General features: G+C 39.9%; 1 protein-coding gene across 3 annotated transcripts in view; it reads left to right on the top strand.

Moving 5' to 3' along the window:
• LOC149219434 (uncharacterized) overlaps positions 1 to 15829 on the top strand; it is a 502009-nt gene that overhangs the window by 55879 nt on the left and 430301 nt on the right. For all 3 annotated transcript variants that reach the window (XM_089384368.1, XM_089384367.1, XM_089384366.1), the window contains one exon: positions 13736 to 13865. In XM_089384368.1, coding sequence (XP_089240494.1) covers positions 13736 to 13865 — 130 coding nt within the window. The remainder of the gene's footprint in view (positions 1 to 13735; positions 13866 to 15829) is intronic.

Here is a 15829-nt window from a genome sequence, read left to right as displayed (position 1 = left end):
GAGTGGGGAGGAAATCTCATAGAGAGGCCAGAGAAGAAGAAGCAGAGAGACAAAAAATGCAGGGCAACTAGGCCACTATAGAGATGTCTATTGGCAGAAATACTAGAACCAGGCCTCCTAAGGGAGGTGCTGCCCCAACCCCCACCAGTAAATAATGCGATTAATCTCTTGGAATTGCAGAGGACTGGGGAACCTGTCAAAAGTTGAAGCAGTCAAGAGCCTAATAAAATCAGAACTGCTCGAGATCCTCATGCTCCAAGAGACTAAAATAGAAGGCAAAGCCCTTCTGGAACTCAACAAAGCAAAATGGAAAACAAAAACTGGAAAAGCTGTTAGTGCTAGAGGTACATGCGGCGGATTAGCCACTCTTTGGGAGGCTGATAAATTCCAGCTGGAGAGCTCCTTTCAGACGTAGCACTGGATTTACGCGAAACTACGACATCTACCAAGTAAGATAAACATTGCTCTCTTTAATCTCTATGTACCTGTCCTCTATGCAGAAAAGGAACAATGTTGGCAAACTCTGACTGATTTTTTGGAAGCATACTCCCTCAATAACATAATTATTGCGAGAGACTTCAACCTAATCCTAGAACCAAAGGAAAAAAGAGGAGGAACCAGCAGCAGGGATCGATTCCTCCCCTTGGTGGAAAATATGATTCAACAATGGAATTTAATGGATTTCAAGCCAAAAAAAGGGCTATACACATGGACAAACAACAGAATAGGGGAGGAGCATATTTCAGCTAGGCTGGATAGATTCCTTCTTCAGAGTTCATTCCTCTCCGAGAAGATCATTATCTCCACAAAAATTCTGCCTAAGTGGAACTCTGACCATAAACCCATCCTCCTTCTGCTAGAAGAAGAAGAAAACCTGGGACCAATCCCCTTCCGGTTCAGCCCACTATGGGCAAACAGAGAAGGGTTTTTGGAAACAATGAATAAAGCTTGGTCCAACCACGTTCTTGGATCACCCAACTATGTTTGGGAGCAAAAGATAAAAGCCACCAAAACAACCTTGAAGCAATGGATAAAAAAGCCCACAGTCTCTCCCACTTCCCTACGAAAACAGAGCACAAAACAGCTGTTGGATCTCCAAATGGGCCTGGAGATACAAGACATAACCAGAGCAGAAATTCATAGTGAGCAAGAACACCAAATCAGTACCCTCCAGACTTTTAGAGAAGAGGAAGAATATTTGAGGCTCAAGTCACGCAACCTCTGGCTTGTGTCTGGAGACAAAAATACAGCCTTCTTCCACAAGCAAATTCGAACCCGCCTTTCTAGAAACCACATAGCAGAAATCACCTTGCCTGATGGAACTGTTCTTAAAGGCTCATCTTTGATAAAAGAGGCTGCAACCTCTCATTTTCAACAGTTGTTCAAAGAATAAGGTGAGGAGGATGATGAGGAAACACATGACTTCCTCAAGCATGTTCCAAGGATGGTCAATGAGGAGGACAATTCAACACTCCTGATGCCATTCACTGAAGAAGAAATTAGCAATGTCATATGGAAGATGGAACCAGACAAAGCCCCAAGACCTGATGGATTCTCAATACACTTCTATAGACTCTGCTGGGACATCATCAAGGCTGACTTGTTTCGAATGATCAAAGTTCTACTTCGAAAAGCCAAAGTGGGAGGAAGCATAAACTCCACCTTCCTAGCCCTAATTCCCAAAGAAGCCAATCCGGAGAGTCTTGACAGATTCAGAGCAATCTCGCTTTGCAATGCGTCCTACAAAATACTCTCCAAGTTACTTGCTAACAGAATAAAGTCTCTGCTGGAAAAACTCATCTCACCCAATCAAGGAGGGTTTGTCAAAGGCAGGCATATCCTGGACAATGTGATTCTGGTGCAGGAAATCATCCATTCCAGCGATCAACGCAAAGAGCAAGGTATGCTCATCAAACTGGATATGGCGAACGCCTTCGATAGAGTAAGCCACTCCTTCCTCCTCCATGTACTTTCTACATTTGGTTTTAGTTCTGAATTTGTAAATTTGATTAAGGCATGCATTGGAGAACCCTGGATTGCCCCTCTAGTAAATGGTAGGCCGACAAACTACTTCAAAGCTTCGAGGGGAATCAGGCAAGGCTGCCCTCTGTCCCCCTTCCTGTATATTCTGATGGCAGACTCTCTAAGTCGAAAGCTCTTAGATGAGAAGCTCAATGGGACACTTCCTGGCATTAGGGTGATACCCAGAACAAACCCAATCAATCATGCCTTGTTCGCCGATGACTCTATTCTTATGGGAGGAGCCTCTATTAAAATTGCAAGAGCCTTCAGTGGAGTTATCCAAAGCTTCTGCAGAGTCTCCGGAGCTATGGTCAACAAGAAAAAAAGTGCAGTGTACGGCTAGTCGGCAGACCAGCAATCTATACTCAGGATTGCCCAAGCCCTGGGTTTCATCGGTCATGTCTCATGGGATAAATTCAAGTATCTTGGCCTGCCTTTAACCTTGGGTACCACAAAGGCCCCTCATTGGATGGAAATCATCAGCAAAATCAAGGCAAAAATGACTGCTTGGGGCGGTCAGTGGCTTACCACAGCCGGAAAGCTCACTCTGGTCAAGTCAGTTCTCTCATCCCTTCCTATCTACCAGGCTTCATTCCTTTTAGCTCCAAAAATGATCATCGAATAGTTAGCAAAGTTGGTTTGAAATTTTCTATGGCAAGGAGGAAAGGGGAACCAAAAAGAATATCCTATAGTAAGTTGAGACATTGTAAAACGACCAATATCTGAAGGTGGTCTTCAGGTAAGAGATCTCGTGTTGGCCAATTTGGCAATGGGAGGGAAGATCCTTTGGAAAATCTTCTCAAACCAAAGACACCCTATAAGTCAAGTTCTAATTAAAAAATATCTGCATAGACTCACAATAAAGAATATGGAAGGAGTCTCCCACAAAGGAACCACACTGTGGAAGTTGTGCAGCCAAGGCTGGAATTTCTTCAAAGATCAGCTCTACAAAATTCCAGGAAATGGGAAAAGAATTAGACTGTGGGAGGACAAGATCATGGGTCTTCATCCCCTAAATCTTGCTCCGGAAATAGCAGACTTGCGAAATTGGCTCATCCAGAAAGGTATCCACAAACTTGTTGACATATGCACATGGGACTCAGAAGGGAACTGGAGTAATTGGGCCCTCCATTGCCCCCCTGATTGGATGCTCCCTCAACTCCATCAATTATTAGCTAAACTCACTGGTCTTGCACCAGTGCATCTCCATTCGAGGGACAAGTGGGGTTGGGGGAAGACCGGAGCTTACTCAGCTCGACTGGGCTTTGCAGCTCTTCAAGAACAACAACAACAGATCCATACTACAAAGCTTTGGCAGCATGTTTGGGACCCATTTGGACTCCCAAAAATCAACTTCTTTTGTTGGATTCTAATGCACAGAAGGACCCTCACAGGGGAAAACTTAGAGAAAAGAGGAATCATTGGACCACACAGATGCCCTCTTTGCTGCAAGGACCAGGAAACGATCGATCATCTATTCATAGACTGCCCCTTTTCTCAAGAGGTCTGGATGCAAGCAATTATGGGACTCAATGCCCAAATCCCTCAGCAAACTTCAGTTGTTAGTCTTTTTGTGATGCAAGAGCATTTAACTCAACAATTTAATTGTATTCTAGTAGACATAGGGGGTCTTGTATTTTCAAGGAAGTTGGATTCCTATGTATGTAATCATTAATGTTTAAGTGATTAGAATAGGAATTAATTAGATGTTGTGAGGATGTTTGTAAATGCTCTCGAATGAAGGAGAACATGAGTGGTTAATAATGACAAGAGAGTTAGAAGTCAATTATAACTCTTAAGGTAGTTTCATGATTCGAGGAACTAGAGAGGATTCTTAGGGATTAACTGGAGTTAGAAGTGGACTTAGAGGACATTTAGGAGTCAGTTCAGTAGATTAAGGATTTGAACCAGAATTAGTTCAACAGAACCTTTCTAGTATAAATGTAAGACTACAGGCAAACTGTAAACCAGAGGCCACTGATATTGAAGATCATGCCTGAGAGACAGAGAGTCTCGATATGTAATCAATTGTTTATACTTATATATATACAGAGTTTTATTCCATAACTGAGTAAGTGTGTGATTCGAATATTGAATGATGTAATTAGAGATTTGCATAGTTTATGTATGCAGGGAGAGTCGAGGCGGAGCACAGAGGAGAAGAACGAGATAGAGGTTCGTAATGGATCTTTGAATCCATTCGAAGGATCAAGTAAAGTCCAAGAGGACAGTGATCAAAGGAGCATGCGAAGTTAAGCTCAGAAGAGAGTGCACAGCAGAATAGCGGAAGGACGGGAACCTTTGAAGAAAACCTGAAACCACAGGAAAAAAACACTGAAGAAATGAATTAAAATCAAAGAAAAGGGATGAACGAAGAAGTGAGGTTTCAGTACACAGGAACTGTTGGATCTCGGAGACCAACGAATGACTTTGTCAGATGATAAGCGGCCAAGATTAAATCGCGTAGATTGGAATCAAGGAATGAACGGTGGAGATTAACCAGAAGCGCTGGTGGAAGAGGAATCTGGAGGAGCCGTCGCAGCCGTCGATGGTTGAAGATCTACGGTCATTGGGCGCGAACAAGTCCGAACGTTAACCAAGAAGAAAGGCGGATTTATAAGCGAAAGCGGGTTATCGGACGAAGAAATAGTGGTAAGTGGTAATAGGAGGGAGTCGCCCGATATCACTAACCAAGTGACACGTAGCACGCTGAGGAGAGAGGAAACCGTTTTATCGGGCGGGTATTCTTCATGCTTGTGACTCACCTGATATTGTTGTGAGCCGTCAGATCCATTGAGGGCAGATCAACGATGGAGGACTGTCGAGCAAGTTTGATTGATCGGGAAAAGCCATCAACTGTCAGATCTAATGGAGGGAAATCTACGGTGGAGAATGAGCCTAATAAAGATAAGCATCGATAAACGCGCCAAGGTTATGGAAAAGCGAAAAATGTAAGTTTCCGTGTGTTTGTGTATATTCCCATTATACGAGGGTTATAATAGAATTAAAGGGGATAAAGGTTTATGGTTAAGTCCGCACATAACCTAAGTTAAAGAGCGGGGTAAAGATTAATGAATGGTTAAGGGTAATCAAGGTTAAGGAGGGTGAATTAAGTTCCGCTTAAGGGTAAATGAAGGTTAAGATCATTGGCAGGAAAAGAACATGTTTCCGCATAATAAAGTATTAATTAAAAAGCCTTAAACCATTCATTAAGAATTGAAGATTTGACTCTTTAAAGAGTTAAAATTCCTGGGACAGACAGGATTTATGCATTTGACATGCATACTGTGGGTGTAAGCGGGGGTAACCCTGCGTCATTTCGCAACTTGGAAAGAACACTATCCTCACTCTTTGAATAGCAAATCAATATGGATTAAAATCTAGAATGCAATCCCAAAATATATTTGCTGGGGAATGTGGTTGGTTAGGAATGAAGCCATCTTCAACAACATACCACAATCCTCCAACACAGTGACTGCCAAGGCCAAAGCTCTGCTGCTGGAAACTTTTGAAAATAGACCTCACAACTCAGACAATACCCTTCTCCCTGAAGGGCTCAACTGGCTAGGGGATTCCCAGAGACGGGCAAGAATAAAAAAGAAAATTTCCTTGCCCAGCCACAATCCAGAGTGGCGCCTGTGGATCTCTGAAGCAGAATTTAAAAAATGGTGGAAAAGTCAGGGCAAAGTCATGATTTTCTTCGACGGAGCCTCCAAAGGAAACTCGGGGATATCAGGGGCAGGAGGAATAATTTACTCCACAGATGGACAAAAACAAGACAGCTTCAGTTGGGGCCTAGGTTAGAGCACCAACAACCAGGAAGAGATCCTCGGAATGCTCAAAGCATGTCAGCTAGCTCAGAGGAACAGAGGGGAAAATCTTCAAATCATCGGGGATTTTGAAATCCTGATTAAAACTCTCAACATGGGTGACCAACTTAACAATTCGACTCTAAACAAGACCCTTGAAATAGTAAGAAAGGTTATTCAAAACTTCACATCCTGCTCATACTACCATGTCCTGCGATCTCTTAACAAGGAAGTTGATATAATGGCTAACAAAGGATGTCTTCTAGCTCAAGGTATGCTGGTAAAGAATGATGAAGAAGCTGAAAGGCAACCAATTCCTTAACAGACAAGGAGAGTTGGTCAAGGGCAAAACTCCGCAGAACACAGGCTGGCACAAGTTGACTTTCACTGACGAGAGAGAGTGGGAAACTCCTCGTTGGTCTATCATCGCGCGGAGTAGTCAGGTAATTGGTTTTCAGCATGGGACAATAGTTTTGGGTTTTTTAGCATGGAGCAAAACTGATTTCATACGGAGGAAGGTTATGAAAGATGCGATGTGTAGGATCTAGGCGGGAGATGATCTGACGGTCATCGCGCACTTGAAAAGGAGGGGAGTTAACGACGCGGGGAGTGGTAAGTGGTATACATCGCACCGCTTCAGGCCCCTGGGCAGTATTTCATGAAATGGACGCGATGTACCTTAGGGTCTGACGCGTGGCAGGACAAAACCGCTCATATCACGCGCTACTGAGGTGATAAGGCCGGACAGAGATCTGACGGCCACCGTGCATTGCAAGTGGAGGGGAGTTAATTACGTTGGGAGTGGTAAGAGGTTTTCATCGCACTGCTCCCGGCTTCTGGCCTATTTTGAATGAATCGAACATAATTCCACTTAGGGGCTAACGCGTGGCAGGTCAAAACTGCCCATATCGCACGCCCTTGAGGAATTATTGGTCGGTCAGTGAAGGACGCGAAAAACGTCGGATCTAGGTGGAGGAAGATCTGACTGTTATAGCGCGTCGATTATGGCAGGCTCTTAACCTCGTTGTGGGGTTGGGTTCGGATGAGAAGCTCGATATCGGAGGTGGGGACAGGGTATATATTAAAACAGTTTAATATATGCGGATTTTAACTTAAAGTATATGCGGAAATAACTTAATTTAGGAAAGTTTCAAAGCAACAAAAGAAAGCAGAATGCAAGAAAGGACTCTCAGATGCCATCAAAAAACCAAGGAACTCTAAGCCATGATAAAAGTGTCAAAAGCAGCAGCTCTTCTTTGACACTATTGCCAGAATATGAGGACTCTATAAAGTCAGAAATCTCACATTTGACTGTAATTGAGTTTGTTTGGCCACGTCCAACCTCTTCTTATGAATAAAACTTAACCGCTTTTGTTAAAAAAAAAAATATTTCCTAAGTCTAAACTTAGGAAAAGTGGCTAATTATTCAGAATTAATTGAGACAAGGTGCGAATCATCTAGAAACTCACACAGATTGACCTAGATATGATCTTAGCCCTTGATTAAGTTTTAGTCTTGGCTGTTGGAGTCCCAACAGAAGATTATAAGAAATACACACAGAGATCAATTTCCTTGGAGAGTTTGTTTTTTCGAGAGAGCAGCTGTTGCCGGAAGAGTTTGAGCTTAAGAAAGGAAGCAGAGACAGTGAAGTCGGAGGATGATTTTTCCAGATCCGGTGAGTACGTTGCAGAGAGGCAGAAATTTCTCCAAGAGGCTGTGCAAAGGCAGCGTAGAAGCTTTAGAGGGTAGTTCTATTTTGCTATGGTAAAGCTAGTTATCAATTCTAGAAGTCGGAAGACATTTCCAGAGTGTTGGAGAGACAATTTCCCAATAAGTAGCAGGTAGGACGACTTAATTTGCAAAAGTTCCAAGCTGAAGCATTTGAGGGACTACGCAAAGGTGACACAGGGCTAGGTGGACGACTTGCTTTTGAGGGGCAGTCAAGAGTCGGGATTGCTCGAAGTGAGGGTAATTTCCCTCAGATTATTTTTGCCAGTATTTTCTCTGCAGGGTAGCCAATATTCAACATCCAGATTGTACTCAGATTATTTCGCTGTCGCTTAATAATATAAAACCCTCAACTGTTGCACTGGTTTTCCCAAGTTGGTTTTTTCCGGGGACTTTAGTCAAAAAATAAATGTGTCATACTTTTGCGTGTGTGCTAGAATATTTCTCAATTTCCAGCGCTATTATTTTCCATAGTTTTATTTGTGAAGGTTGCAGTGTGATTTATTTGATATTTTCCGTAGCAAATAAATTGTTAATTAATTAACAATTAGAAGAATTAATTCTAGTTGCTATAATAGGATTTCAGACTTGAAATTTTCACTTTGCCCTATCTTGGAGCCTATATCTTGTGTACTTTGTCTCTTTGTGATCTTCATTGTTTTGGTAATTGCTTGCTGAACAAGAACTAGAGAAGTAATAAAAGGCCAACTAACATCACAAGTAATTATCAAGTTAAGGAAAATAATCTATAATCTACAAGTCTCTTGATTTTCCAACAATTCACACTAAGCTCTAGTTGGCCACTTGGCCTTAGGAGGGCCAAATGAGAGAGAGAGAGAGAGAATTTAAAATTATAGATAAAAGATGACTTGATCACCAACAATGGTAGGCCCAGTGCCTAGTCCTAGGGTTGATGGAGTTTGTCGATTCTTTAGGTTGGCTAAAACTCGCAAAGGAGTAAGGATATTTTGATGCCCTAGCATCAAAACCTTAACTGTTACCTTTGTGAGGGATCAACCGTCCTTAGTTATGTACTACTTGTATTCTAGTTAGGGTAGCTTATATTTTCATTCATAATTCAGATGATTTGATTACTTACTTTGTTTTCTAATTATTAGTGTTGCTGCAACTCGTTAGGCGATTTACTCTGTTTTCTAATGCTGTTTTCTAGGTTTTGCAGTCTTAGCCTTGATTCAACTTATCGAGTTTGGATTTCTATATCGCAACTTGCCAACATTTTAGTATCTCATCAATTCATGAGTAGTTTTGTTGCAAAGTTTAGGAATAAGTGGTTAGATTGATCACATAACCTATTTACTTCTTTTCCTTTGTGTTTACTTTCCAATAAGAGTGATTTACTTTCTCGCGTGTTTACTTTCCAACAGAGTGATTGAATTTCCTGTCTGTGTTTACTTTCTAGCAAGGGTGATTTACCTTTTTGGAAGAGTGTTGTAGTTAATATTTCAATTCCTGCAAGAGTGCAAGTGTGATATTTCAATTCCTGGAAGTGTGATATTTCAATTCCTACAAGTTTGATATTTCAATTTCCGTGAGGCTTTCAATTCCTACAAGTGTGGTTTGTTTTACTTGGTGTCTTGTGAAAAATCCTTAACATCCAACTCTGCAATACTTAATTAGCAGTACAACATCATTAACACTTAACATAATGTATTAGCATATATGGTGCATGACAGTTTACAAGTTCCATACAAACATTGGATTGACATTTAAGTGTACAACTTTTCATTTACCTACTAAGTAATTAAGAGGTGATTGTAAAACTTGTCATTCTTGTTGAGCTGTGTGCCATGAAGGTCTGCTTCTTGTTGAATCATAACACCATCATTGATCGCAAACTATGTTGATTTTGTAGCTTCAAAAAGTCTTCTGCATAGGCTTGTGTCTAGCATCTAGAGTCCTCTTTAGGTGGTTGTTTGAGAGGAGCAACTAATATGATCTGCTTCCGAAGTTTTTAACTTAGGAAAAAGTACATTGATTAACTATTTAATTAATGTTGGCTTTGGGATACATTTTTCTATGTATTCTCTATGGGTCTAGGCCCTAATTTTCCTAAGTAGTATAAAGTGAAGGAAGGTTGTTTTGGGCAAAAATGTTCATTAGTGTAGTGTGATTGATTTTCCTATTTTATTTCCGTTGCAAATTTGATTTCTTAAAGTTAAAATACCAATGATTTTATTTTCCAGCTGTTTTCAAATTTTATTGAGTAAATAATTTATGTGTATAAAATAATTGTTGAGGTATAAATTAATTGGATCTGGTATTAGAGATTTAACAAGCTAAAGGACCCTAAGTTGCTCTCACTATCTATTGCACCCCTGGCCAATTTGAGTTTGGATAACTTTGCAACTGTTGGAAAATGTGACTAGTTTCGGTCTTCATAATTGTCATTGTACTCATTCCAATATGTTTATCTTATATTACAAGAAAAAGAAGAAAGAAAAATATTATCTTTAAGCATGGGTTTCATGCTTCATTTTATTGGTCATCTAGGTCAAGCATGCATTTCATGCTCCTCGCATTTGTCACGTCAAAAGAATATTTTTCTTGAGTCAAGAGAGTCCTTTGTCAAATGTATAACACCCTATTGGGCAAGTTGTAACATGTAAAAGATATTGATTTTGAGTCTCGAAAGTCCTATGAGCCTGCAAGAACAAGTCAACCCTACTAGCAAGAAGTCAGCATAGAGAGGAGTATTTGACCTCATGAAAAGCCTATATAAACAAGCAACTTTGACTTCATTTGATATCAATTTGATCTCAAGCAAGAAGTTCGATATGAAGTTGGGAACAAGAAGGAAGCAAGAGCGAAAGTCTAGAAGAAGAGAGTATCTCAAGGAAAAACTGAAAATATGATTTTGTGACTATCGTTCTCTCACACGTGTGAAGGATCTAGGGTCTCTGGGGCAGCAGACCTAATTGCAGGTTCAAAACTTTGTTGCAAGAAGGATAAGAATTGAAGCCTAGAGACTACAAGAGAAGAAGCATGATAGAAAGAAGGAAGGAGACCTAAGATTTGACCTCATTTTCCCACACGAGTGGTACTAGGGTTTATGCTGGGCCGAAAAGTTGCAGGTTGAGTTGCAGATCTGAGTTGCGGAAATAGCAGACCTAATTGCTGGTCCAAAGCTTTGTTGCAAGAAGGACAAGAATTGAAGCCTAAAGTCTACAAGAGAAGAATCATGCTAGAAAGAAGGAGACCTAAGATCTGACCTCATATTCCAACACAAGTGGTTCTAGGGTTTCTGCAAGGCCGAAAAGTTGCAGGTTGAGTTGCAGATCCGAGTTGCAAGGTCGAGAGTTGGATTAGGGCTGATTTCAAGTTGACTTTTGTTAATTTTTGAAGACTTCGACTAATTGCAAGGGATTTGTTGAAAGGCTGACTTGGTGCTTGGAGGAGGACTTGGTCTAGGGTTTTGGGTCTTGGTTTTCTCATTTGAAGTAGATTCTATAAGAAGAGAAGAGATTCTTTCGGGGTTTTCCCCTTGGAGGGGTTTTGCCTTGGCTTGGAGCCTAACACTTGTGTCCATTGTCTTTACTATTTTTGCTCTTGAACATTGTTTGATGAAAACATCTAATAAAGAAACATAAGAAGATAACTATAGTTCACAATCGATTATTAAGGTGAAGGAGAATTTGAATTAATAAGCTGCCCTATTGCATTCTCCAAGAACAACTTCACTTCACCATCTTTAAAGTACCTTAGACCATACTCCATCATGCCCCTTAAATACTTGAGCACATGTTGTTCTGCTATCGAATGCTCCTTCCTTGGCTCCATCATGAACTAACACAAGGTGTTCACTGCAAAACATATATTTGCCCTGGTGTTGACCAAATACATTAGGGAATTTTCCTTGCCTTTTTCACCCCTCCTAGGTCCTTCTTTGCTACCTTCTCTCCCCACCTTCTTGATGAGGGCAAGGTTTGGTACATCATCCTTGTCCTTTTAATTAGTTGAGACTTGCCCTAGTCTTTTCTCCTCTCCAATGGAAGCATCCCACAATTGCTCGAAGTTAGATAACTTCTTTTGACCAAATAACCTAGACAAAGTTGTGCCAAGATGAATTGAGGCCATTCAAAGCAATCCAAACTAGTTCTTATCTTTCACTTTGTCACCAACTACATCAAGCTGGTCTTTCAATGTTGCTAGCTTCATAAATTAGCTTGCTACTGTCCTGCACATGCTAGTCATAGTGAGTTTGTTCCTTGGGTGGATCTTCTTGGATACATTCACACTCTAGCACAGGGTTTCCAAGGCATCATACATCTCCTTGGCAATGTCCTTCTGGCAATATGAGGGATCAGATGATCCTTCTTTAAGATTTGTAGGAGGCTTGACCTTCTCCTCTGCAAGATACCAAAGGTTTGTTTCTTCCAGGAGGTTCTTGAATCTGCACTTCCACAATTGAAGTTTAGAAGTGCCCTCCAGTAGGTGACTCTCTTTGGTCATTATTGCAACTCTATGAACAGGCTTCAATCTCCACTCACTAGATCAATTCAGGCTTTACACCCAACAACCCTTTTTAGGATCACATGCCAATAATTGGCACATATCCGCTTATGATACTGAAGCCTGGGCATACTGCCCACTGAAACCCTTTGTCAACTCTCTTTCTTTCAAGGCCGATCTCTTCATACATCGAACTCTAGAAGGCTTCAGATACACTTCTTTTGAAACCATGTTGGATTTCTAGACCATGGTAGTCAGATTCGCACTTCAATAAAACCACTATCCATAGGAGAGTAAAGTCTTAACCTTCAATCAAAACTTTGGCAACTTAGAGATAAATTATGCTGCACATATGTTAGAAATTACTAACAGCAACACAGTAAACATTCTCAAAAAATCCGAGTTTCTAATCTGCAACTCTTTTAGTCGTGAACTGGAATAGCTACTACACCCTCAAATAATAATACTCACGCACATTCGATAGTTTTCCATCTACCTCTTTTATAGAGCAGGATAACAGTGAGTACATTCAATCTAGACACATGCACAATAGTGCCTGCTAGACTAAGTCAATCCTTGCTTAACTAGTATTCCTCCCTACATGGATAGAATAGCCTATAAGGAATGTGCCTCAACTGAAGAATATGCTAAGCATGCACGCCTACTATCTGCTTGAGACATGCACCTACTCCAACTACCTTCATGCAACCACTACCTAGGGATCAATGCTTCCTTACCTGACTGTGCACAAAATAGAGCTGAACTACTAAAACTGGAAATAGATCTAATTGGAACTAGCTCTAGAAATAATCATCTCACTGAAAACAAATAAAGCGACTGGTTCTAAATCTGGAACATACTTTTCTCAAACTAGAAAAGCGACGGAGAAAAGAAAACTGCTAAACTTGGCCTGCTGAAAACTGGAAGTATCATGAGGATGGCATATGCATGCCAAAGTGCTGCATGCATCGTCTACCTTTCTCTCTTTTAAATAACTATCAGCACTGCATTCTCATTCACTGCTGTACAGATCTATACAGAATCTCTTCTGGGGGAGGGTTGCCTTGCTGTTGTATGGACCTGCACACCTGTCACATGTGTCTGACTTGCTGTTTTCTGTTGTACTTGCAACTGTACTTTCACTACTTGCCGCTGCCATTATTGGCATTATACTGGACACTTTCTGAAGTACCATCCCTCCTTCAAGAGACCTTGCAACTTGAGCTTCTATTTAGAAAAATGAAATGTATATGACATAACTAGGGAATTAGAAATTACTCTCTCTTGTTCTTTGATGTCAGAATTATTCATCTCCTTTTAATTGAAAAGTTACTTGGTGTAAGATTAATTATAGGAGTTTTACTATGTTGGCAATCATTCAACATTGGGTACACGCATAAGTGCTAAGTTAGAGGATTATTGTTGTTTTCATTTTCTACATTTTGATAGATTTCTTAGGCCCAAGTAGATAAAACAAGGGAGTTATTGGTGAAGTTCTTAGTTTGGACAGCTTTCACACGGATATGAATTGGGCCTCTTGAAGAGGGACATCTTTTCAAGGGACCTTAATATCTCCTCTTGAAACAACAAGGTATCAAGAGATGTCCAATAAGATAAAGAAATTAAGTTCATTCCTTGTAGTTGTTATTTTCCTTGAAGTCTATTCTTGATTTTGCTCAAGTTTGTGTTGGTTTTGTATTTCTCAGGATCTTCAATGTAGTGATTGGGAACAAAGGCCTCTTACAGAAGATCAAATAACATATGCCGCTGCAGATGCACATTGCCTACTTGCAATTTTTGATGTCTTTTATCAAAATTTCCTTGACTTGCATCAAGGTAGTATTCGCTTGATCTTCTTACACAATTTATTTATGAATGATTTTGAGATCCTAGTATTTGGTTTATTTTGTTGCATTGAAAGCTGGCTTAATTGCAAATATGGTTTTCTTTTCAATAATATCATTCATAAATGCAAGGTTGTGTAAATATATCATTAAACATAGGAGAATATAATGTCAATGTATGACAGTTAAATGGAATCAAAAGATTGACCTCCTAAAACACTACATAATAATGCATGTCTTTGTTGAAGTTCTTGGTAGCTTTAGAAGGTCTTCCACATGAACTTGGTGTTTTAACATGTAGGAGATAGTTGATTGCCACTTTAGGTGCGTGTTTGGTGGAGTAAGTGATTTATGACTTCTTTCCTAAGTCTAAATTAGGAAAGTACAATAATTAAAGTCAATTAATTATTGTGGACTATTAAGCCAAAGTACTAAGGATAAATAATAAAATTATTTAAGTGACTTAGATATGATCTCATCCATTGATCTCAAGTGAGGTGATGTCTAATCTTGACCATTAATCACTTAGCAGATTAGGGTTAGATATTTGGCTTAATGAAGTTATAAAATAGACATAAGGAAGAGGTGAAGACACACAAGCGGAGGAAGCAATTTTCTCTAGAGCGAGAGGCTCAGCTAGACTGAAGAGAAGAGAGGAAGAGTGCAGGGAAATTCTGGGAGTATTTCTAGGAGGCCAAGTACAATAGATCGAGAGTTTGAGTAACTGAAGCACAGAGGAGGGCGAGTTGTGGAGAGATCGATTTATCCAGTGGGTCGATTTTCTTGAGTGTGCAGGGCTCATATGAGGAGGAAAGGAGAGGGTCAATTTGCTAGTAGTGGGGGTTGAGTTTTCTCTAGGGCTGAATTCTTTAGGTGGCTGATTTTTGGGTGGGCATAATTCCTTGGACTGGGTTTTCAAGTGGGGGTCGAGTTATAGGTTCCAACAGTGCATTTTTCTGTGTATTTTTCTTTGTGGGTCTAGGCCTAGATTTTCTTGAAGATTTTAATGAAGGAAAATTATTATGGGTGTATACTTATTGTTGTGATGTGATTGATCTCTCTGATTTTATTTTTTTCTGCTGCAAATATTTTATTTCAGAAGTTAAATACCAATGATTTTATTTTCCAGCAATTCAGAATTTTATTTAATAATTTTATGGGAATACAAATGGTTGAGGTATAAATAAATCTAGGCTGGTATTCAAAATTTAACAATCTTGACTAAAGAGTGCAATTATTTCACACTGATGTTTTCTAAAAATTTAAGTTGTACCTATTATCCCCTCATATGTTATGAGGGTAACTCTTGTAATTTTCATCACAAGATATGATTTGCTTGGTTGAGTTGGTGTCTTAGTGGAGGATATTTATTTTGTCCTTGATTAATTGTCATGGCTTGGTTCTCTCTTCATGGTTGCACATGCTTTGGTGGATGATTATGTGATGCTGTTGGATGTTATGTTTCTGCTATATGATGGATGTCTTGGCTGTAATCATTCCTTATGAATGGTTATATTGCACATGGCTGATTTTATTTGACTCATGGATGATGGATGATGATTTTTACCCCATTGTGGTATTTGCTTGATCTTCTTACAAAATTTATTTATGAATGATGTTGAGATCCAAGTATTTGCTTTATTTTGTTGCATTGAAAGCTGGGTTATGTTGAGAAATCTAGGGGCAGCACATTAATTGATTTCTCTATATTTTGATAACTGCTTGTGATGAATTTTTACTTGACTTGATTAGCTCCTTCTTTTACTTTGATTATTATTAGTGTTCTCTATCATCAAAGAGCTACCAAACATTAAAATCAATGAGACAATAGGACACAAGATGTAGGCTATCAGCTAGGGCCAAAACTTCTCCTCTTGAGAGGGAAACCCACACGAATTCTTCTCTTCTTATAGAATTTCAATTAATGAATTCCAAGACCTATGACGCGTGACCAAG

Source organism: Pinus tabuliformis, chromosome Q (genome assembly GCF_031772625.1).
Source record: "Pinus tabuliformis cultivar Carrire ecotype Pingquan chromosome Q, CPIR1, whole genome shotgun sequence".
In the NCBI taxonomy this organism is placed as follows: Eukaryota; Viridiplantae; Streptophyta; class Pinopsida; order Pinales; family Pinaceae; genus Pinus; species Pinus tabuliformis.
This window is presented reverse-complemented; position numbering and strand designations above follow the sequence as displayed.